This window comes from Amphiprion ocellaris, chromosome 9, assembly GCF_022539595.1.
Source record: "Amphiprion ocellaris isolate individual 3 ecotype Okinawa chromosome 9, ASM2253959v1, whole genome shotgun sequence".
NCBI classification, from domain to species: domain Eukaryota; kingdom Metazoa; phylum Chordata; class Actinopteri; family Pomacentridae; genus Amphiprion; species Amphiprion ocellaris.
Window position 1 is genome coordinate 9,939,187 of NC_072774.1, and position 24,049 is coordinate 9,963,235.

The 24,049-nt window shown below is 39.6% G+C and overlaps 2 protein-coding genes across 5 annotated transcripts in view; both read left to right on the forward strand.

Annotated features, from left to right (window-relative positions):
* The first annotated feature begins 779 nt into the window (after window positions 1–779).
* LOC111565721 (endothelin-2) lies at window positions 780–3,608 on the forward strand. The gene is made up of 5 exons (XM_035946265.2): window positions 780–1,092; window positions 1,746–1,902; window positions 2,124–2,237; window positions 2,796–2,849; window positions 2,942–3,608. Exons 1-5 carry the CDS (start codon window positions 1,005–1,007, stop codon window positions 3,021–3,023), a joined length of 495 nt encoding a protein of 164 aa, XP_035802158.2. The 5' UTR covers window positions 780–1,004; the 3' UTR covers window positions 3,024–3,608.
* A 16,991-nt stretch (window positions 3,609–20,599) lies between these two features.
* Window positions 20,600–24,049, forward strand: part of phactr4b (phosphatase and actin regulator 4b) — a 35,629-nt gene continuing 32,179 nt past the window's right edge. Inside the window, exon 1 of one of the 4 annotated variants that reach the window (XM_035946267.2) lies at window positions 20,600–20,633. The gene's annotated coding sequence lies outside the window, so the exon portion shown is untranslated. Of the gene's footprint in view, window positions 20,634–20,656; window positions 20,820–23,433; window positions 23,614–24,049 lie in introns of those variants that run through there. The other 3 variants (XM_023265910.3, XM_055013826.1, XM_023265911.3) reach the window with 3 other exon arrangements.

The following is a 24,049-nucleotide window of genomic DNA, read 5'->3' on the forward strand; positions in this document are numbered from 1 at the left end:
TGCAGTTGAGCTTCCCTCCTGCCTGAAGAACGTTTGTTTACTTTCTGGAAACCCTAGTTTAGCATTTAGTTTTTGTTTCCTTGTTTTGGTCTTTTAGCCAGTTTATGATCTGCTTTGTTTAATTTAACATAACCAATAAACTTCCTTGGTTCACTTGACCTGTTCCGCCTAGTCTGTGTGTCTGCACTCTGGGTTCAATTCCACGAGATCCGTGACAATCTAACCTGGACTAGTGGGTTTAATATTGCGTATTACTTAGACTTGGATAAATTTACTTCAACTGTGTGTAACCAATTGTTGCTCCAACAATTCTCTTTTTGTCAGCATTATTGCTTAAAACACCAATCATTCAAAGAAAATTCAGAATTGGACACAGTAAAAGGTCACGACTGTCTCTGAAATTCGTGCCAGTCTTTGTATCAGGAGCTTCACAAGTTAGTTTTGGAATTTGCAAACAAAAAGCCTCTGCAGGTGTGATTTGAATATCTGGATCTAAATATCAGGGAATAACCTTTATTTATCATTTGTTCCAGTGGAGAAACCTCCATTGCATGCCATCATATCGCTACATTTCCCTCTGGTCTCTTCCCACATGTGTTTCCAGAGGTCACCATGCTCCATTGTCCCATATCAGGATCCATGTATCTGTTTTAGTGTATTATTTTCTCTAATCCTTCTCCAAAAATCATGTCTTCCTCCATCTCTTTCTTCCGCCCCTGAAGCCACATGTAAAGCTCATGAATAACATTTCTCTGCCACACAGGGAAGCAACAAAGCAGCAGATATTCGTGGAATGTGTTCCAGGTTTGAACACCCTGGGGTCGCCCACTGTGGGTCGCCCACTGTGGCTCCACCACAACCAGAAAGTGGGTGGAGCTTTTTGCCATGACATCACAGGAGGAGAGGAGCAGTATATAAGAAGTAACAGAGTTCAGGCACCTCCAGGCAAAACCACAGCAGCACATTAAACACACCTCTGTAACTGGATACATAGAAGATCCTCCATGCAGAGCTCCATCCTTCAGATATCAGCCATGACTACTCAGAGCAGCATTCTTCTCCTCGTCACAATTTGGGCTTCAATGCAGGATGGTGAGTCTATTTTTAAAAATGCATCTTAAAAAAACAGGGATCCTGCTTTAGTAGGATGTGCATAGGTTGAGCTGGAAGTTCATCAGCAGCCACGATCATCTGTATTTCAGCTAAAAGAGTGTTTTGTGAGGCTGCTTTGGAGACTGTGACTCCCATACGTACTCTGGCATTAATCTCAGTCACACTGTGCACACAGAAGCAATGATCGCTGCATGTTGGTGCACATACATGTTTTGGCAAAAAGCTTGTGAAACATACTAGGATCCATTTATCAAACAGTAGTTCAGTTTAGCTTTCAAAGGTTTTTTTTTTTTTTACTGTTGTGTTGACATACAGTTTGGAAATGAAAGGCAGCAATGATAGTGACATATTATGAAAGTTTTGCATTTGAAACAATGATGATGTTTGTGACTTTTGTGGATTTTAGCATGTCATAGCCAAGAAATCCCGATTATTTTATTGTTTATTTGTTGATGCGCTCGGTGTTGTAGAAAAAAAAATTGAATTTGTGAAGAAAATGCAAATATATAATTTAGTGTAACACATCTGTCTGTGCTATTACTTTGAAAAACACACGTCAGATAGTGACATGTGGCTGAAATTGATGCTGTGTTTGTTTTGCTGTTACTGACTGACTCTTTGACTCTGACCAGGTTTGGGTCTTCCGGTGACGAAACAGCTGGAAGTGGAGGTCACTGATGGTGTCCCAGCACACAAAGTGAGGACCAAACGCTGTGCCTGCAGCAACCTCCTGGACTCTGAGTGCCACTACTTCTGCCACCTGGATATCATCTGGGTCAATACACCCAGGTGAGCATGAAGGGAAACAAAGATGTTTTGACACATGTGGAACTGCAGTGTTATCAGTTAGTGAGATTGAGCTGGATTGCAACACCGAGCATCTCATTATGAGCCCAGAAGCTGCAGAATCATCCCGCTATCACCGTGCAATTAAATGCGCAGTGGCCAAGTATCAAAGAGCAAAGTCTGCAGAGTGTTTAAATCATGACTTTACCTTCCTCCCTCTGCAGCAAGACAACAGTTTATGGCCTTGGCAGTGCTTTGTCTCGAAGCAGAAGGTCCACCAGCCGTTGCGCCTGTGCCAACCCCGACGATCAAACCTGCACCACCTTCTGCCATCTCAGGTGAGCATCTCCTCCAACCAAAACAGTTAAAGTCTCAGAAGTTCTGTTTGTAGAGGCAGGTGTTATCTTTCTTGAAGGAGGGCAGTGAGTGGAGGAGTGTAAGGGAATAGCTGCTGCTATTATTAGCCTAAATGTGTTGTTAGTGTGCCAGTGAGGGTGTGATCACCAAAATAATACAGCTGAGGGCCTGAGGGACTGGAATAAATCAAAAGTTGGCACAGGTTGTTTTTTCATTGGCTCTGAGGAGTGAGATGTGTAGGAGGCTGGTGGAGGGAGTGAAAAGTTAACTAAGTAATATGTAGAACCAAAGACAGTAGGCAACACGTGAGAACAAGCAATGAAATCTGCTGATCTGGTCGCAACATAAAATGCTTAGTGAGCCCCGTAAAGATAAGATCTGTTTTTTAGGTTACTGAGATTGTTAAAAAGAATTAGATGTTGCCATGCAAACAGCTACAGGAGCATCAATAAAGTATTTTAAAGTAGCAAACAGGAACATAAAGTGTGTTTCAAAGTTGGGGGTCAGGTTGGTTAACTCTGTTGTTTCCTTGTTTGCAGCTCCGAAGGCAAATCTGTGAAGAGACAGCAGCTCCACATACTCGACATCCTGAGGTGAGCTTTGAAAAAATGCTAAATAAAACAATGAGGACAGTTTGACTTAAATTTTGGCTACATTTAGTGACTGACTTTTTGTCCCCGTGCAGAGCTACAGTCAAGAAAGCTCCAGAGGCCCCTGATTCAGGCAGAGATGAGTCTTCTGGAGCTCAAAGGAAGATCACTCGCTAAAGAGAGTGCTGAGGCAGTGAGAGTGAAAGAGAGCAGCGAGCACCTGAAAAAATGACCCTCCATTTATAGAGAGGAGGGAAACAAAGGGCTGCTGAGAGACGCATCCAATGCAGGAAGGCCAAAGTGCCACAAAGGTGTCTGTTTGTACCCGCGATGACAGAGAGGGCGAAAAATGCGACAGAGTCCTGCAGATGCATGATGGAAACAGATGTGGAGGATGAGAATTGATAGGAGCTACTATCAAGTTCTGTTTGACTCAGGCTGTCTGGTTTTAAAGCGCAATTGTCTCTGTGTCACTGTGCAAATCTAATAATAATAAGGCCAGACAAGCACTGAGAAAAGCCATGGAAAGGACATGCATACTGTACATGCAAGTACAGGAATTTCTGGCTTACATATCATATTTATTGTTTGTTTGTTGCCTTGTATTTTGCATTTGTCACTTATATATTATAGATCATAGAGTTATTTATAAATATTACTTTTGTTATGGGATACCTAAAGGATTTTGATTGAAAATTACTGAAAATAGTGTCTCTGTGTCATGGAATTTTGCTTGCAAAAGGAAATAAATTTGAAATATAAGTCTGTTTTTGTAGTTTTTGAATGTAAATTATAAATCTAGTTTCAGGTAGCCTGTCTAGTCAAGCTGTGCCTACAATAAAGGCAAAAAAAGCCCTAAAAATGATGTTTGTGTGGATTCTCAGTCATCCAAGTCATGGTAATCATAGGAGCATCAGTAGAAATCAACTGTTGATTACGATCTCGAAAAATTGTGTTTTCAGACCGACATCTTCTTTTTGTGTCATATTTGCAAATTTATAACCTCCTCTGTTTGCTTTAGCAAAGCAAATAAAGTGACTACTGTGAAAGAAATCGTACGTAAAGTCTAATTTCAGGCAAAATAAACCCTCCCGGGCAGCATGTGTGATTCAGTTGTGCGAGTAGCAAACACATTTCTGACTTCTAAGAGGAGGCCTGACGTGGATGAATGGTTCAGGAATTCTCGGCTCACATCAATAAAGGCGTTTACCTGCTATTCAAAGGGCGGTGCGGCCTGTGTTATCATAAGGATCTGTGGAAAGAATGCAGTGTTTTGTAACTGGAGGGGGTGAGAGGGGAGGTACAAAAGAGCACCGTCACCCTTTTACAGTACATACGGTCCATGCAAACCTGAACATGCAAGAAGGAAACGTCATTTAAAGAATAAAGCGATTTGACCTGCTTTTGCTGTCTAATTAAATAACACTGATGAGCAATAGCATGTGCATTTAATTTTGGGAGTTTTTCTGTTTGACTGAGTCGCATTTCTGCTTTTTCTGAGGAGACCCCCTGCAGCCATCTTTCCCAAACAGGCCTGAGCAGAGCCACAGTGAGGCTTCAGGCTGCATCATAAATAGGCTCCCCGCATCCACGGAGTTCTGCAAAACTTCATCTGCTACGCCACCATCAGCATCCGGAACTAAACGGTCATCTGTATCTTGCACAGCAACCCTGAAAACACTCGGTTCCAAAGACGAGTTAGAAGGAAATGACAGGAAGCCTTTATGCTGTCACTGCGGATTGATGTTGTGGTGATTCATTTCAAACTGAGATATTTCCTTGTCCCAGTTGCGAAGAACAATAGTAATAAACACAAGTATTGACTAGACTGTAGAGCGATAAAGATCATATACAAGAAAACACTGAAATGCTGATTAAAGATTAACTGACAAGAGGGAATTTGACTCCATCAGCTCTGCTTTGAGAAAACCTCCAGCTGCCGCAGTGGAAAACTCTGTCCATGGTGCTGGAACTGGAGAGACACCAGTGAACCAACTGACTGTCGCCACCACAGATGGATGGATGAAGTTTACTGGTTTCCAGCAACACTTTGTAACTGTTACCAGTTCAGTGAGTGATTCTGTGTAGAGCCTGTTTAAGCCGTGTCCAATGATCAAGCACATATTTTTAAATATTGCTTTTATCTTTGTTGCACAATTGCAGTTGTCCGTCAAATTGATAAAAATGTCAATGAATTAACCAGACTTTATTTGTATAGCACTTGTCATAAATGTGGGCTGTAGCATAAAGTGTTTTCTGGGACAAACAGGAGCAAACAGCGAAAAACAATCCCCACCCAATCCTCCTGTAAACAATATGTTTTAAATAAAGGACTCAATAAAACAAGGGCCTGAGGATGTACATAAATAAGTGAATACTGTCATAAATGCAAATAAATGCAATGAGGAAACACCAGAAGTAGGGCAAGTTGGAAAATGGAAATAACAGTGAAGTAAACTGTTAAAAGGCAGATAAAACACACTAAAATGTATCAATATAGAGACAAATTTTAAAAATGAATAAATAAATGTTAAAAAAAAAAAAAATCAATAAGGTCTATTGAAAGCCATATTAAACAGGTAGATCCTGCTGTTAAAAATATCAACACTCTCTGCTGCCCTCAGGCCTTCAGGAATGTTGCTCTAGAGACCATAATAACAAAACACTTCCTCATTGTGGGTTTTTGTCCTGGCTTTGGGTTTAATTAAAAGGACACAACTAGAACACTCTACGGTTCAAGGGATAAAAGTAAATCAAATAAACAAGTAGGACAATTAAGAGTTTTATAAACCAAGAAAAGGATCTTAAAATCAATTCCAAAGCAGGCAGGCAACCACCGCAGTCTCATTTAAACTGGTATAATGTGTTCTCTTCCTCTGTCAACACAAGCAGTTGCAACTGAGATTAATTCTTCTTGAGGAGGGCAGATAACAGAGCATTACAAGCCTACAGGTAGTTAAAACTTCTACTTGCCTGACAATATACAGAAATGGTCGCACACAAGCAACGTTCTTTAAATGATAAATGCAGTTATGCTTCTAACGTAAGCCTCAAAACCGAGATGTGAGTTGAATATGAGTGTTTTTTTTGTCTTTAGATTATATGTTGAAATTGCAATGTAAGTGTAAAAATGTGGTCTAATTTCTTCTAAACACCACAAAAACACTAAACATGTGTGTGAGCTGCACTGGATTCAGTATTCTAGTAATTTAAAAATACTGGTCTCACAACCTTGCATTGTTTGCACAATTCTACATGAGATAAAAGCAATATTACTGCAGTTGTCTCATCTCAATAATGCATCTTCATCAGGTTTCTGTCTTACAAATAATCCCAGGTATGCGTTAAGTTTAGTAAATCAAGTATGTATCAAGATATGTATTTATTTGAAAGTGTTTTTGTGGCATTATTAGCAATTATAAGCAATTTTCCCAGTGATAGGTAGCAACAGATTTACTTTATAAACCTGTTGTTCCTAAGCTGAAAGACAAAAAACAACCACAGAACAACAATTACACAATGTAAAACACACACAAGATGATAAATTGAATCAGTATTATAAATTCAAAACTATGATTGGTGGGGATATTTTTGTTGAAGCTAGATACTGCAAAGTTTTTTTGATATGGATTCCGCTTCCGAACTACTTAAACCTAGAAAGGAGAGACGAAAAACGATATTCCTGCGGTCACCTCCTGTAGATTCTCTGCACCACATCAGAATAAAATAAAAAGTCATCAAACTTGAGGATATTATATTTTCTCAGGATATTATTATGATGATCTGTGGGTTTTTTTTTTTATTATTATCTCTATGTGAAAACAGTTCTTGGGAAATGAACCAGACATAACCCCACGAAGGATTATCAGTGGAACCTGCCTCTCCCCTTTACTTTATGGAGCTGTATAGTAATTCTCAGCTGACTGCTCAGCTCAGCTGCAACTTTAGTGCTTTGCGTCACTCTCACCACTCTCATAACCTGAACAGACAGCTGTTTTCAGTGGCAACATTTTTTCTAAAACGTCTATGTACACTGCCTGCACCAGCACCAAACAGCACACTAGAGCTGGTGAACATGGTGGAACATTTGGTAGCAAAATAATTCTTCCACAGGAGATAGTGTGGAGACAAAACACAAAACTAAAAGAGAGTGACTATTGGATATATGTTCGCTGTCTACAGATAAATGGCATTATTGCTGTGTGTGAGCCAAATGTGTTAAAAAAAAAGGTCTGTCTAAGAAAAAAAGCTGGTGAGACAGTGAAGTTGTCAACAGTAAAAATATGTCACTGCAACTTTTGAATAAAGACAGATAACTCGCTGTCATATTCAATTCTTTTTTTCCTGTGATGTTTGTTGAATTGTTGCAGAGAGAGATGAACCACTGTTACTGTTATTAGTAGCACCTATTGTCTTCCCTCTCAGAGAAGAAACATTTAAGGCTGTATAAAAAGGCAAAGGACTCTTAAAGTCTGCTTGGTTAACAGTTTATATTGGCAAAACAGACATTAATTCAGAAACTGTAACAATGCCACCCATTTTCTTGGATAAAAAACTATTAAAAGCAATAGTAGAAAGACTGGTGTGAATGAATCAATATGACCAAAAATATGATCAGACATTCATGCAAGTTCTGATGGTAGATAAAAAGAACCCAATTAAACACTTTATGAAAAAGCATGGTCATTTGTGCATTAAGGTTAAGGATGCAATGTTACACATCTGTGAGTGGGAAAAGCATGTGAATCCCAAGGATGAGCAGGTAATTTGAAGGTGAAATTATCATCAGGTATTTTGAATCAAAGAGATGACAATCAGGTGAGTGGGCACCTGTTTTATTTAATGGAACTTGATCTATGAAAGTCTGATCGTCACAACACATGTTTGTGGATCATGGCACAAATATAAGAGATCTATCAAAGACTTGATGCTCATAAGGTTGGAAAAAAAACTTCACTGAATGTTTGAACTCCACCAGTCTGCAGTAAGACAGACTTTATACAAATGAAGGTAGAATCAAAACCAGCGTTGTCCTCCCCAGGAGTGGTTGATTGACAAAGATCCTTCCAAGAGAAAGGCCTGTAAAAATCTGCAAGGTCATAATGGGTTGGATATCGAAAGTCCTCTCTCCTATTGATTAATGTTGACATTCATGAGTCCAAAGGTTTCAAAAAGACTCCTGCACACTGTATAATTTGCAAAGATATATTCACTAGTGATGTTTCGGTACTACACCTTCATTGAGCAAATGGTTTGGTACAAAGAGAAGCCATCTAAAACAGGGAGTGGCTGTAACTCCACCAATGAACATTATTCATATACCATAGGGAGGCATGAATTACAAAACATTCCACTGAATCACAGTTTTAAATAACAAAGAATCATAAACACATGCCAAAGCCTTTTTAAACAGCACTGGAAAATCCTTGTATATAAAGCCCACCAAGGGCCTAAAGCACATTCTCAAAAAAACCTAGACATGTAGGTTGCATGTGTAGAATGACCTGCAACTGCAATGAAGAAAATCCCCCCAAATTACAGCTTAAGTAGATAACATTAAGCAACACAAAGAGGTAAGGTGAACATCAATTATAAATCACCACAACAATACAGTTCCCTCCTCAAGTACAGTACAAGGCTAGCTTTCCTGAGAATTTAAACATTTTTTTTGTGAGTTTTGAGATTTTTTTAAAATACTTTTCTGAGGTTTTTCTTTTAGGATTTGGGACCCTGGTGGGCTTCAAGCATTCATAACCTACGATTTTACTAATGAAGAACATTGCTGCCTGTCAGCAGTTTGATAAAGAAGCTGTTGAAGAAAATGTTGACAAGATTAAAATATAACTATGGTTGAAATGAGAAGCGGTATATATGAAAAAAGAAAAGCACTGAACTAGCAGAAGAAACTGACCTATCTGTAAGGCATGTGGTGGTTGATGGCATCATGGTGTGGGTTTGTTTTCCTGCATCTGGGCCAGAATGGCTCACCACCATTGCTGGAACAATAAATTCTAAATTTTACCAGTGAACTCTAAAGAACAATGTCTTGACAATATCTAGACATCTGTTTGTGAACTGGATCTCAGTGGAAAGTGGGTGATGCAGCAATACGACCACCCTGAGCACGCAAGTTGTTCTACCAAACAACAGTTAAAGAAGAATAAGGACATGTTTTGGAAAGGACAAATCAAAGTCTTGACCTAAATTCAGGAGAAATATTGTGGAACCACCTGAAGCAAGCAGTTCATTTGAGGTAGTATGTACGAAGGAATGGACTAAAATTTCTCCAAGTCATGTACAGGATTGATCAACAGTTACCAGAAACATTTTGTGGCTGCACAAGATACTACTGAGAGCAAAGTTTCACTAATTCTAATAAATAAATTACTGTTAGGAAGCATGAGCTCATTGCCAGACCACATGCAGATCTTTTGTGTAGAGAGGAGGACTACTTTGTTTTTCTGTTTAGTTGAGTGGCTACAGGGAAAATTTTTTAAAGTTGCATTTTCTTGCCTAATTAAAATGACCAGCCTGTTTAAAAAAACCATAAAGCTGCAGAAGTCATCATCTGACTTTCTTCCTGCAAAGGCCATCTTGTCCTGGAGGTTAGAGAAGGGGCACAGCTCCATAGAAGCTCTTTTGTCAGGTTCACTGGGTAGGTGGGATCTCACATGTGATTTGATCAGTGATATATCCTGGTTGGTTAGTTTAAACTGAAGAGGCAGCCCCTTTCCCTACATGTAACAGGATACTGGGAGAGAAGAGAGGGAATGGTGTTGTTCAGAAAGCAGGACAAAGCAGCACTCCTGACTGCTGAATGCAATTTGTGGACGTTTTCAAGTAAGGTTTTTGTTCTTATTGCTATTCCTTTTGGAAATGTGCTGTTTGATTTTTTTAGTTTTTTAATGCAAATGAATACAGCTTCCAATTTACAAGTGCATTTTGTTCACTAGCATGATCTTTGTTTTCCTCATGCCGTGCAAGGCAACCTAGAACCCTCCTTGCAACAATTAGAAGGATGAAAAATTATGTCCCATTTGTTTAACTGGGGTGGCACAGTGTTGAAGTGGTTAACACTGTCGCCTCACAGCCAGAAGGTCCTGGGTTCAATTCTCGACCGTGGGTCATTCTGTCTGGTGTTTGCATGTTCTCACCAGGTGTTTCCTCCCACAGTCCAAAAACATGCTGAGGTTAACAGGTGATTCTAAATTGTCTGTAGGTGTGAATGTGGGTGTGCTTAATGTGGTTGTGCTTGTTTGTCTCTGTGTGTGGCCCTGTGATTGGCTGGAAACCTGTCCAGGTGTACCCTCCCTTCATCCTAAGTCATCTGGGATGGGCTCCATTCAACCACAACTATCTTTATTATCACCTGTTGATTATCATGGGTGTATTGCAAGTACAGTACTCAAAACATGAAGTCCTCTTCCCTGTCCAAACAAACTTGCGCCTCTTCTTCTGTTGCTATCTCTTGTGTTGTTTGGTTCTTTTATATACTTTGTGTGACTATAGTGTTGGTCTGTGAGGAGTAAAGGTTAAACATTATTGCTTTTAGTTGCCCTGCTGAAGAAAAAATAAACAGATAATACACTTGCATTCAAAACTACAATGACAACAGCCCCGTCCAACCTGAACTCTCTCACTCAAGTCGACACTCCCTTACTGCTCACTATGCTCAGCTAACAAAAGGCACCTGATACAACCACCACAACAGGGCCGGTCAAGAGATGGACTCTTGTCCTCTGTGGTTCTCCGGTGGTGGAACGAGTTACCAATCTCTGTTCAATCTGCAGAGTCTCTCTCAGTCTTAAAGACTAAAAATCCTGTTCTTCACTAAACATTTTTTGCACTTAATAGAAAGCAAAAAAAAAAAAAAAAAAATTCCAATTACATCTGCACTGCCTGACTGCCTGAAGGCACCATGGTCCTATTATCATACTTGAACTTGCTTTATGGCACTTATCCAGGTTGTTTTCTCCTGACTAGATCCTCAGCTATTATGCTCTTCACCTGTGGAACACCTGAGGTCTGCTCAAACTGTTGGATCTTTTAAATCAGACCTGAAACCTATATTGTTTACTGACGCTTTCTCTTAGATGCTCAGTCTATTTTCTTGTCTTTTAATGCACTTTTAAGATATTAAAAACTACTTTTATGTTTTATTTCTATAATTTTAATGTATGTCTACTTTTAAAAGATTTTTCTGAATGTATTTCTTTGCCATTGCAAAATACCTTGAATTGCCTTGTGTATGAATTGTGCTATACAAATACATTTTATTTGCCTCGCTTGTGTTGTATCTACTCTCAGATGTATGTCGCTTTGGACAAAAGCATCTGCTCAGTGAAACTGTAGAATATGTAATACCAGACTTAAAAACAGAAGAAACTGCTGGCACACATTACAGCATGATGCTGCTGCTTTAAAATTATAATTAAATTGAAATGATCTGCTACAAGATGAGAAGGGTTTACTTTACAACACAGCATAAAAAGGGATCATCGAAGAGATATCTAAGATATGAACATTCATAGCTTTACAATCAAAAAAATTCTTTTTTTAACAGCTTTACTTTCCACGTCATTGTTCAGGTTGACCCAGGATGATTCAGATTCTTTACGGAGTTGCCAAACATTTCATTTAAGGATATACATGATTCTGTCAACAAAAATAAAATCACTTATGCCGTGTAAGAAGTGTTTTTGGAATGTCATAGTAAGGATTTATTAAATACTTTATTAATTCATCTGGGACATCCTGGTGGTCAAGTGGTTGAGCTACATGCCATGATTGCAATGTCCCCAGGTCACATATGTTGAGACTTTTGTACTTCTTAAAAAATTTTCATTTTTATTTCACAAAAGAGGCCAAATACTCTCTCCAGGCTGCTGCTTTCTGTAATCCATTTAACACATTTCGATGTCTTTTCCATTTGGATAAATAATGACAAAAAAAATCAAAACAAAGCTGAATTTTGTACATTGTGACTTAGAGCAGTTATATAACCAACACTGAAAGGTGTAATTTTCCCCTGATGAATTCCCTGTCTCTCTGTAATCTTATCACGAGATGCCGATATTGCATATATGAAACATGAAGTCATAACTCAATATTTATTCGGAAGAAAATCTTTCCATAAATACCATGTCTTCCTTTGCAGGTACAGTACAGTCTGTGTCGGGGGAAACCGTGTGCTCTCTAAAGTCATGACTTTGGGTTTAACCTCTCTACTGCTGCTAATATCACTGGTGTAGTTCCTAATATTAACACAGAGAAGTTTAACCTGACTGCTCTCCAGATATCACTCATGTAACTGATATATTTATATGCCTTAAGGTTGACTTCATACATGTGTAGCATAGATGTACTATTAAGTTACAATCTCATTCATTCATATGAATGAAAAGCACTAAAACTCTCTGAGAGATTCATTTAGTGTACCCCCAATGACCCCGGTGGTACATTTATCTGCCAATGGTCACATCACATAACACGGAAGCCATGCTGATTCTACTCACTCTGTAAACATTCCTTAAATGCTTTAGTGCATTGCGTTCTGTTTAACTCCACAGGCATTTTTGGGTCACAGCCAACTGGCATTGATCAGGATTGGAAACAGCATGTTCCCTCTCCTAAAATAGCCCTCTGTATCGTACATCTTTTCAGCTGAGTGAACGGAGCACTGCAGTAAATCAAGAAAGTTATGCTCATATGTTAACGCTGTAAAATAATAATGTGCCTTTAAGAAGTACTCCTGCTGGTCATCATAAGTCAAATGTGGCCTGCTACTGTATTTATGAGCATTTGTTATAGTACAGGAGTGCAACCTATTAGGCCTCCATATACATTCGTAAGCACCCCATTCATCAGCAGACATGTCAGACTAGGTTCCTGGATTTGATGCTGAACAACCCTGATGTGGTCAAATATTCCACAGCTGTTCCCAGAGAATGCACAGCGCAGCAACAGCCCAGTGTTTCACCCACATACACATACATACAACATGCACAAACACACAACTGTTGCTGGAGACTTTACCATGGGGGTTGTTTTGCAGAAAGGCTGTACAGCGGATCTCACAGTCCAAAAACTAACCCTTACAGCAAAAAACAAGTGTGTGTTTTACCCTCCGCTGTGCATTGCAATGATTCTTTACCACCAGGGCACAAGATCGAGTTTCCATGTGTGGGCTGAGACAGCTGTCTCTCCTGTTCATGTTAACATCGGAACTGCTTAAATCATCTGGGAAAATTCCATACTGCGCTGCACTGTGTGGTACGAAGATGTTTGTCAGAGTTAACAAAGAGGAATGGTCAACAAAGTAGGACAGAGGGATGGATGATATAATCCTTTATAGTGAGGGAGCTGTTACTAAAAACAACTATATATATTGTGATGAATTTCTAATTTGGCAACCTGAACCCAGTTAAGAAAAAAAGGAAGTTAGCGTAGAGTCCATGATCTTCAGTTCAATTGTAGATCGATTGTATGCCACAAAGACTCGCCTGCAACAAACTGAGGTGGTCTTGAGGTCAACGAAAGTTGTCACAGGAAGCATCAGCTTAAATAAGATTCTTTATGCTGCCCAAAGTGCATCATAGATCTTCCCAAAGTTTAATTATCACCTGATTCTCGCCTCCTGTCATGAGCTGCATCCCCACCATTGTGCCTGATCATCTTGGCAGGCTTTTATTTACATTCAAATCCTGTAAAGTCTTTGTTCTCGGTGCATGTTGTGACCTGAAAGTAAGGCCTCCTACCAATGATGCACCGAAGGCTCACACAACATCCTTCTCAAAGCTTCTTTTCACACTTCACATACAGGCCATCGATTTCAAAAATCTCAATGTCTAACCAACCCACATGGGCTTTTCCTATATGTAAACATCATCCTTAAAATTTATTCGTGTGGTTTTCACTCATCTTAGATTTCTTATAATCCTTTGTTGTGCCAGTTAGCACAACAAAGGTTGTGAATCTGCCAAGTCAGCAGTGACTCAAGATATTAAGGCTGGTGAAACTTTCTGGGGAGAGACCTGATCACTGTGTTATAGGTGCTTGATAAGTGATGTTGCAAACCCCCTCCTCTCTTCTAAGATGGCTGTTCCAATTTGACATAGATGGCTTCCTTTATTCCGCTCTCAAACCATCTGTCCTCTCTGTCCAAAATGTGGACATTGCTGTCCTCAAAGGAGTGTTTTTCATTCTTCAGATGTAGGTGGACTGCTGAGTCTTGTCCTGAGGAGCTGACTCTCCTGTGTTGAGCCATCCGTTTGTTAAGCAGCTGTTTAGTCTTTCCAATGTACAGTTATGGGTCTCCTGGATCACTGAGAATCTACATAGATTTCTTTTATCATTTCCAACATATTGAGTTGTTTCATCACATCTATTCTGTTGCAGAGCTGCCATGCGATGGAACAACAGCTATGTATTCCCCTATGTAAAAAAGAATCAATTCAATCTACTGAAATCTTACATAGTGCATTTATGTTTTTTCAAGACAGATAGAAATATACAGCCATTAATTGTCTTGTATGATGTTGGGCCACAACGAGCTTTAGAGTACCTGGGCATCAATTCTTCAAACTTCAGGAACTTTACTTTCCTAATAATATCCAATAAATATTTCTTCATTTGGTGTATTGATAATGGTGGCAAAGAGCACTGTCATTGGTCCAAAATCTATCGTGTTCAGTTGGGTTGAGATCTGGTGACTGCAAAGGTCAAAGCATATGATGCATCATTTTCATCAAGCCATTCAGTGACCCATCATGTTCTATGAATTAATGCACTGTCATCCAAGAAGAGATCACTCCCAACTGGATAGAAAGGTTTCAATATAGGATAAAGGTTATCACTATTGTATTGATTAGCAGTGACGCTTCCCTCTAAGGGGACAAATGGATCCAATCCACTGGATCCATCAAAATGTCTACCATGGCGTTTCAGAATCACCAGATCCCCTCATTGTAGCGGTCAAACAGTCAGTGTCACTACTCTATCATGATACTCATGATGCTTGAATTTCTACTCCATTTTTTCATGACACTGCTTGAGTGAGTGTTTCAAAAGGTCTTGTTATCACTGGTGATGCCATTCCAAAGAAAGTGCTCCATTTATGACGTTATGGGCAGTTTATCAGTGGTATCTGTTTCACTCTGAGATACCGGCCAAATCTGTATCTGCTGTTTTAGGCCTCTGGAGATAAACATACCCCTGAAGATATTTCACAGTGCAAAAGGGTATCTTAATTCAAACCTGACAAAATGTGCCCTTTCTGTTGTAATCTGAATGTATACTTATTATTGCAGATTTGGACTCTGGGTTGACTTCATTAGGTACACTTGTACAGTGTAAATCAATCCAGTACTGCCACCAAAAGTTGCATTTGTGGTGTCTACACACTTTATTTTTTGTTTAATTAATCTTTTTAACACAATGACACTTCACACAATGACAATACAGCGATAAACCAAATGATTCCCTCTGAGCAGGGACTGCTGACACAGTAACCAAGGTGTTCATTTAATAATATATTTTACCATTAGGGTCCTGGTTAGTGGTAGTTATATTCTGTCCCACTCATAAATGTAAACTGAAAGAAGAAATACTGAGAAATATACTTTAAAAAACACAAACAAAATAACATACAGTTCAGTACAAAACTGTATATTGTCATTTTTACTGTGTCAGAACCGAAATATTTAAAACTTTCTGAAACAAATTGTGTCCATTTTATTTCAGCTTAATCAAAAATTGTCCATCCGTTGTACACAAACACAATAACAAGCTACAGATAAACGATGCATTAGTCTCTGCAACATTTACAGGCTATAAAAAGTGAATATTGACTAAAGGTTCTCTGCACATGCAGGATCATCCTGCCCCAAGCTTCTCTTGTGCTTATCTAAGTTAATATATAATATGATTTATCTTTTTGTGTTACCAAACAATATTGAATACGATTACATCACTGGCATTTCATATGTAATTTTAAAAGTATAGAACAAAATTATCATCCAAAGAAATAGTTTAATGACAGGTACCAGGAGCTTAACTGTTACTGTTTCTAATCTCAAACATTAGGGAACTTAAGGATTATGGCCACCTGATAAACTATTGAACCAGGTAGAATTTCAGATATTGCGCTATTGTATTTGTGCCATCAAACACCCACAAGGACATAAAACAAAAGGGGAAAAAGATTTTATTGGTTTGGGTTTTCTCTTGGATTCCAATACTTCCTTGTATTGGTGTTTTAGTAGCTATAAAAGCTATTTATTATCTTTTATTGGGTTAATACGTTTTCCACTACCTTTACAACATAGCATCAAACTTAACCTTGATATTTTGCGCTGATGCATGCAAAAAAGATCTTCAAGCTGCAGTTTAACTCTGTGTTTATAGTTCTGGGGTAAATCTGCCTTATGAAACCAATGGAAGAGCATGTTATCACTGCAGTTGGCCAGCAGATGGCGTCTGGCTACCATAAACTCCAGACTAGAATCATTTCACTTAGACTGCAAAAAGTGTTACCTGGTTTCTCAACCACTTCAAAACTTGCTGCTCTGACTTACAATGAAATGTGAAAAGGCTGAGTATTGTTGTTTATCAGTTTCCTTATGCTTCTCTATGTTGAAAAGAGCAAAAAAACATGACTTATTTCAGCCATACAGCCATCAGCAATTCTGTGCTTTTGCATAAATTTGAGCATTTTTGAAAAAGTTTATATGAAGCAAAAACAGTTAAATACAAACCCTGCAAAAACACACAGTAAAATAAGTCCCTATTCAAATTTTTATGTACTCTTACTTTACTTGAAATATGTATTTAAAATTTTGTAATTGCAGCATGTGCAAGGAATCCTTCTACTTCATTTTAATTCAGTTTTATTATGACTTTTTTTTTAGGACTTATAGGACTTATATTATGACCAATGTGACAGGAAAAAATTGCTCCTGAATTATTTTTCAACATAGTCTCCTTTAACTTCAATGTGCTTGGTCCACCAATATCCAAGCTTTGCTATATCCTTGGGGAAGCAGGTCCAAATTTGAGCCTCCAAATACCCCTCAACAGCATGCATGGCTTCATCAGTACTCTGAAAATGGTGAAGGGGGATTCTACCTTGTGAAACTCACCCGACCTGATGGCACCAGGTCGGGTGAGTCAGGTTCATGGTGCAACAGTTCAAAGCCACATGTGGCAGCTTCTGCCACCTGTGCTGTATGAATAGATGCATTATTCTGGAGCAACAGCAGCCAGTCCAAGCTTTCCTCTCTTTTTTTCTTTGACTTCATCAAACATTTGAGTTTTTGTGGACATTGATATAAGTCTTTATAGTATACACTAATGTGCACAAATGGGACTTACACCACTTGTTTCCTGGTGAGGCTGAGAGCTTTTGAAGTTACCCTTGTATTGTAATTCAAGTGGTCTGAGAAGAAATTAGACTTCTGCACCTCTGCCTAGCTTTGCTGTCAGGCTTTAGAAAAGCTTGCCTATGATGGGAGAGCTTTGCCAATCACACAGTTTTTCATCCAGAGCAAGTGACATAGTATAAATAGCAACAAAGTCCATGGATGGGCAGGAAGGGGGTGCAATGGGTTAAATGGAGGACTTTCAAGTGGAAGAGTGGGATTTGAACCACAGGTGAAGCAACAAGTTAGCCTGACAATCTTTGCATTTGAAGCATTTGTTCGTTTGGTAGGAGGAGCTCAGAAGAGAGGGGGGCTGTATATTTTCAAGTTCTTCTGTTTTTTCTGCTTTTTCCAGATTTCTTCCTGATGCAGCTTTAAGGAGATCATTGGAAATCCAAGTAAAATCTAGAATTCTAAGAAAACTGTCAAATAAAAGTGGTGCAGCAGTGTTGATGTACCAACAACTTCTGCATGGGAGAGTCATCAGAAGCAAACCCTACCTGCATCCTCATCACGACGCCAACATCTGAAGTATGCAAAGCAGCTGGATAAAACAGAGTCACTCTGGAAACAAATTCAAGCTGAGCCACAGTCACCAAATGTAAATTTGAGAGGAAAAAAGGAACAACATTTGATGAAAAGAACATGCTGCCAACTGATTATCATGGCGGTGGAAATATTCTGGTTTTGAGTTGTCTGGCAGCCAGTAGCACGAGAACATTACACAGACTGAAGGATGGATGGATTCCACTAAATATTCACAAAGATTGCAGTCAGTCAAGAAACTGAAAACAAGCCGATTTCTACACAAGGCAATGATCCAAAGTAGCCTTCAAAATTTATCATTTAAGAAACTCAAGCTGAAAACATTTGAATGACCCTCACTGACCTCTGAAAATGTGTTGGTAGATCCTGCTGTGCATGCAAGACAGCCTAAAAATATCTCAACTTGAAGTGATCTGGAAGGAACAGTGACTGAAAAAGTAAAATCAAGAACAGGAAAACTCTCAGCTGGTTGCATCAAGCATTTAAAGGGGACGGCACAAATGTGTAGCTGTTGCTGGTATGGTTGGTTTCTACGCTTTCCATCCTTTGTCAATGTAAGCAGCCACACAATGCATTCTGGTAGCAACTCAGTACATTTTGGGTAATAGAGCATCAAGTTAAACACTCCTCATTTGCATAAAGTTGAGGTCTTGACTACTTTATGCAAACCAGCAGCTGCCACGTACCACCTCTGGATAGGCCCAAAAATATTTTAATGAATGAAACCAAATTAATCAGGTGCATGACTTATTTCTCAACTCCAATATTTTCAGAAACACATTTGTGATGATCTATTTTCCTCATAAGTGAAAGTTTCAAAATGAGCCACTAAGCAGTTCAAAATCTGGGGGCAGAAAGCCGATGAGTGATGTATTCATCCAATCAGTTGTAGCCAGAGGTTCTAGGAGGGAGCTGCTTGTATTGGTTTCCTGTTGGAGATTCACAAGCTGATCTCTATCTCGACACAAACATCCAATACTGGAAAGCAGCGTGACTCCTCGTGTTTTAAAACACCTGAGCACACATAGCATTATATTGCTTTTCTAGTCTGCTGCAGTCCCCAGTGAGGACTCTGGTCCTGTGGTCTAACTGTGTTTCACAGATGCACACTGCTGCTGAACACACACACTGTCGCTCTTGTAGCTTCGGTGCTGCATGGACACAAATTTTGCCGTATGTGAATGTCTGCAGATGGGTCAGTATGGACTCTCACAAACATGGGGAATGATTAAGTTGACATCATGCGTACTATTCCACAAGGAAAGCATGATTGGTCTTGATTATACTCCAGTGTCGATGCACACACAAACACCTTAAGGCACCCATGTGGGCGTGTAGTTGTTGTGATCATATTACTTTTTCTAATCTGTCAGAAGTCAGCTTGGAGGTTTAAACCCCAGCACTGTCAGGCTGCCACTGTTGGGCCCTTGAGCAAGGCCCTTAACCTTATCTGCTCCATGGCTGATCCCGCTCTGACCCCAGCTTCCTAACAAGCTCAGATGTGCCAAACTGCATTTCATTGTACTCTGTGCTTATGTTTTTAAGCTTATCTTATGTGCAGAGCCATGCAGATGCTTACAGATTTGGGAAGATGATGAAATTTACATCAGGCCAAACCTTGCAGACCCCTGCTAATGTGGAAAGTACAATAAGAGCCTCAAGTGTGGACACCCATGGTTGCACAGTTGTTGATGTAATGCACATTTTCTAATCTGCCTGAGTCTTCGTTCCATGCATGTCTAGTCGGATGCATCTACGTATTCTGCTTGTTGCACAGTACCGCTCGTGTTGCATTTTCACCATATTGACACAAATTTTGGGTTGCACATTGACATCTGTGGAGGAGGTTGTGCAGATTCTCGTGGTCTTGGGCAGGTCAAAGAAATGACATCACATGTACACCTGTATAAAAAAGCATAACACTTGCCTTAAGCTTTGATTTTACTCCAGTACAAGCATACACACCAACTGCTATAGACTCCACAGATGTGTAGTTGCTGTTGGAGGACTTGGTTTTATATATGTAGGTCACATTTATGTATTTCATGCATACACAAGACAGCCGAGCATGACAACTATTGATCTGATGACTAAATGTTCTCAAATTTTAGGCTGCATGTGGACATGTGTGGATCCTAGTGAACCATTCCTAACTCACGAATGGAAAAATTATGACATAGGCCTTAAAGGTACCAAATCATTTTACATGCCCCAATTACTTTATATTCTGTTTCTTATATGTTTATGAAATAGGACACAGCAACTGAAGAATGCTTCATTTTTGATGTGATTTGGGGTTTTATTAACTCATTTTCACTTCAAAATTCTGCAAAATGTGGAATGTACCTTAAGTGTTCGCATAATTGCAAATTAAACACATAAAGAACACATTTTAAAATGAGAAAAAAAGCAGAAATGAGAGGAAACAAACAAACAAAAAACTACATAACTTAACTTTTCAGCTGTACTTTTAAAGGTAACCATTTTAACACAACATTATAATGTAAGACACGAGGCAGATAAGGTGCCATGTAGAGGATAAAATCTGTATACTGGAGTTGTCCTTGCATTTTTTGTTCCATGATTCATAAAGGGAGAGCAGAGTGAGCAGAGTCCTCAGTCATCCTCACAGTGAGAAGCTGGACAATATAACGGTATGCTCCTCCGCCCCCCTCCCCACCCCCTAATCAGCGCACCGCAATGCCTGCTGGGTACTGAAGTCTTCGCCAAACAAAGAGGAGCCGCGTTTGCCACGCTGCCCGGAGAGCTGCAGCCTCCGCCGAGAACTACCAGTACCGAGATGCTCGGCTCGGGATGCTTTCCGGTAAGTGCGTAAAAATGTTTGGACCGGGCGCTGGAAGAGGGGGGAAAGTGTGAGGTGAGGAAATGACCGGGCTGCTATTTTTAAATTGGCTGTAACTAAATTCAAAGGAGGAGGCGGAGGAGGAGAGCGGATCGGGAGGGATGCAGGAGTCCCGCTGACCCCCCGGACGAGCCGAATCACGCCGCGGTGAGTTTTGCAGGAGGGAAGATTTCTCCGCAGACAATAACCTGCAAGTTGCGCTCCAACTTGGCCGATGCGAAACAAGCAAGAGTAAAAAAAAAAAAGAAGAAGAAGAAGCGCGTTTTCGATGCGACGCTGTGCGCAAATGTGCCTGTTTTCTGCACAGTCCAGAGGGTCACTGTGATTTTTCTGCTGAAATCGCCGCCGCTGTTTCGCCACCTGAAACTCCATTTTTTCCCCCCACTGATGCTCTGCTCCGTGCACAACAAAGGATGAGTGTGATCAGCAGGATGTAGATGGTGTGTGTCGATGATTGCAGTCGGTTTGTGGGCTGCACCTCCTGCTCCCTATGCCGGTTCTGTCTTTTTGCACAACTGCGCGTCATGATGTGGGGAAAGAAAGCATCTATAGGCCTCTGAAACCTTCTCCGTGCATGTGTTGCATCTTCCAGGAGGATGCTGCATTTGTCTGAAAATATCACTTTCAACATATTTGTCACTTTGAGCTGTAATTTAAAGCTTGAAGGTGCTCAGATTTTGCACATCTATACATTTAAGGGCGGGGAAACCAAATCTCCTCCACTCGCAGTGTTAATCAGCTAATTAATATGTATGTTTATATTCGCTTCAAGGCTTCTGTTATGTGTGTGAGTTCATGAAAAGCACAATGTGGTTAAAATGTTAGGAAAAACGAGAAACCTCTGCGTGACAAATCCCACTTTTTGTCTTTTGAGTTAATTATGAAGCTGAAGTTGGTTTCTGAATCGACACTTAAGGGAAAAGTTAAGGGAAACTCAACTCGCAGTGCTGTGACCAATTCTGTTATTTTTCACTGCATCTTCATAATGTAAAAGCGTGTTAGACATTGCATGTAAACGGTTATTGCTATTTGAAACCCACTTTCACATCTGGATGGCCTCTATTCTATTTGTGAAAAGGTGAGGTTTTTTTCACTTCAGACCAGATCCAGATTGAAAACTAGTACATATAGACTGGTCAGATCTCGATTAGATTGCCCTACATAAGCTAAATAGTCTTTTAACACTGTCTCTGATTCATGAAACCTTTGTTCTATTTGTGGAAATTCAAAGAACAGCAACATTTCATTACATTTTTTTTCTTTACATGAAAACCACATTAGACCAGGTCCAAATCTAATATCACTATATATAGATTGGTCAAAACTGGACTAGACTGTTCTAAAGAGGCTAACATATTATTTAAAACACAGTCTGTGATTTATGAAACCTTTATTATATTTGTGAAAATGAAAATTGACCAGTCTATATAGGGTGGTATTGGATCTGGACCTGGTCTAATGTGGTCGTTGTGCAAAAAAAGCAGTGAAATCTCCCTTTTTTGCACCAAAACATTAAAGATTTCACAAATATGAAAGTGGATTTCAGACAACAGTAAAGATTTATGCATAAAAATAAGTTCTTCCCTGTTTTAACAATGTCTCAGACATTTTATGTAAACCTTTAAAGCTGCATGAAACCCACTTTCATTCTTGTGGAGCCTTTTTTGTGTTTGTGAACATCCAAAAAAAGGGAGATTTCACTTCTTTGACGCATCAGGACCACATTAGATCAGATCTAGCCGAATTTAGGACTGATCAAATCTGCGTTTCACAAGCAGTATAAAGGTTTTACAAATCAAAGACTGCATTCTAACGAACCTTTATGCCTAGTCCAGATTTTTCGTTTTTTCCGCTGTCACACAGTAAAGGCAGAGCACACTGTGATAGGATGTTAAGGATGCAAATCTGAAATTATTTTGTTAGTCTTTCTTAACTTCTCCTATCCTGATATTTCTCTTTTAATTAACTGATGCATGATTTGGATCATGAAGGCGCCTCTGTAATATCTGCCATTGAGATATACGATCATCAACCCAAATACGTAACCTTTTGAAATAGCTTGGATGCAGAAATGCAGTTTTATTTCTCAGTGCATTGCAGAGCTGTTCAGTTGTTGGATTGATTTTAAGACGTTTATTGTATTTATGGTACGTATTATGTATGAAAAATTGTATCAGACAGGGACTCGGAATCTGTAAATACTGAATATTAAATGACTTGGATCAGATCTGGGCAAAAGTACTTGATTTGATCATCGCTTGATACTAGGAGTAGATCTGCATCCTGTCTAATGGGATCTACATGGGAAAAAACTGTGAAATTTAAAATGTTTGCATTTTCACAGATAGAATAAACGTTCCATAAATCAGAGACTGTGTTCTAAATAATCTGTAGTCTCTGTTGGAGAATCCAGCTCATATTTGACTTTTCTGTAGTGGTTTTGGATCTGAGTCAGGTCTACCTGTGAATAAAGCAGTGATATCTCCTTTTTTGCCTTTTCACAACTAGAATAACAATTTGACATGTGTAAAAGTGTGTTTCTAACCATATTAAGGGCTTACTTTAAACGTCTAACACCATTTTCCACATTATTCATCGCTGCAAATTCAGTTTCCCTCAAACTCCCCAATCGGAAACCAACTTCAGCGTCGTGCGTAAATTGTAGTATTGTGCACCAAACGTCGCAGACTACGTGCACTGACAGCGGCTTTAAGTTGAAGTGTGTTCCTGGATGTGGCTGTGTTCACCGTGGAGGACTTGACTGTGGCTCGCTCGGCAGCATCTTGGCTCGGCTGCAGGAGTTTCCTCTCGGCGGGGAGAGAATCAGGAGCAGGTCGGTGTTTGGACGCTTGACGCACGGCTCCGTTTTCCTCCTTCTGGCGGAGGAGTCTCAGCTCCGCTACTGATGCTTTTCGTACGACAGACCGAGTCAACCCGTCAGGTAATTTGTGTGTTTTTCCTCAGGAAAGAAAGCGGTTAAGTAATAGTGAGCCTCATCTCGGCGATACAATTAGAAATCTGCGCTCCATTTAGATCTAATTAGGACATGGATTGTTAGGGCAAAGATGGAAGACGTGATACACTTGGCTCATCATTTTCAAGGCAAAGTCTCATCGATATTAAAGTATAATTCGAGACATAGCAGCCTGGTGAAGCTGTTTAGATTTTTTTCCAATTAATTCCTTGTGTCATATATGGACTCTGTGTTTCTCCATCAAGGACATAATAAGATCTTGCCTCAGGGAACAGTAAATTATTCAGATTGTAAGTGTCAGCTGAAGAGAAGGCAGACACACTTCTTCCTCTATGAGAAGCTACTGCCACAATGCATATAAAGTCTTTCTAATTATTATTTTACTTCCTGCGTTTCATTTTAT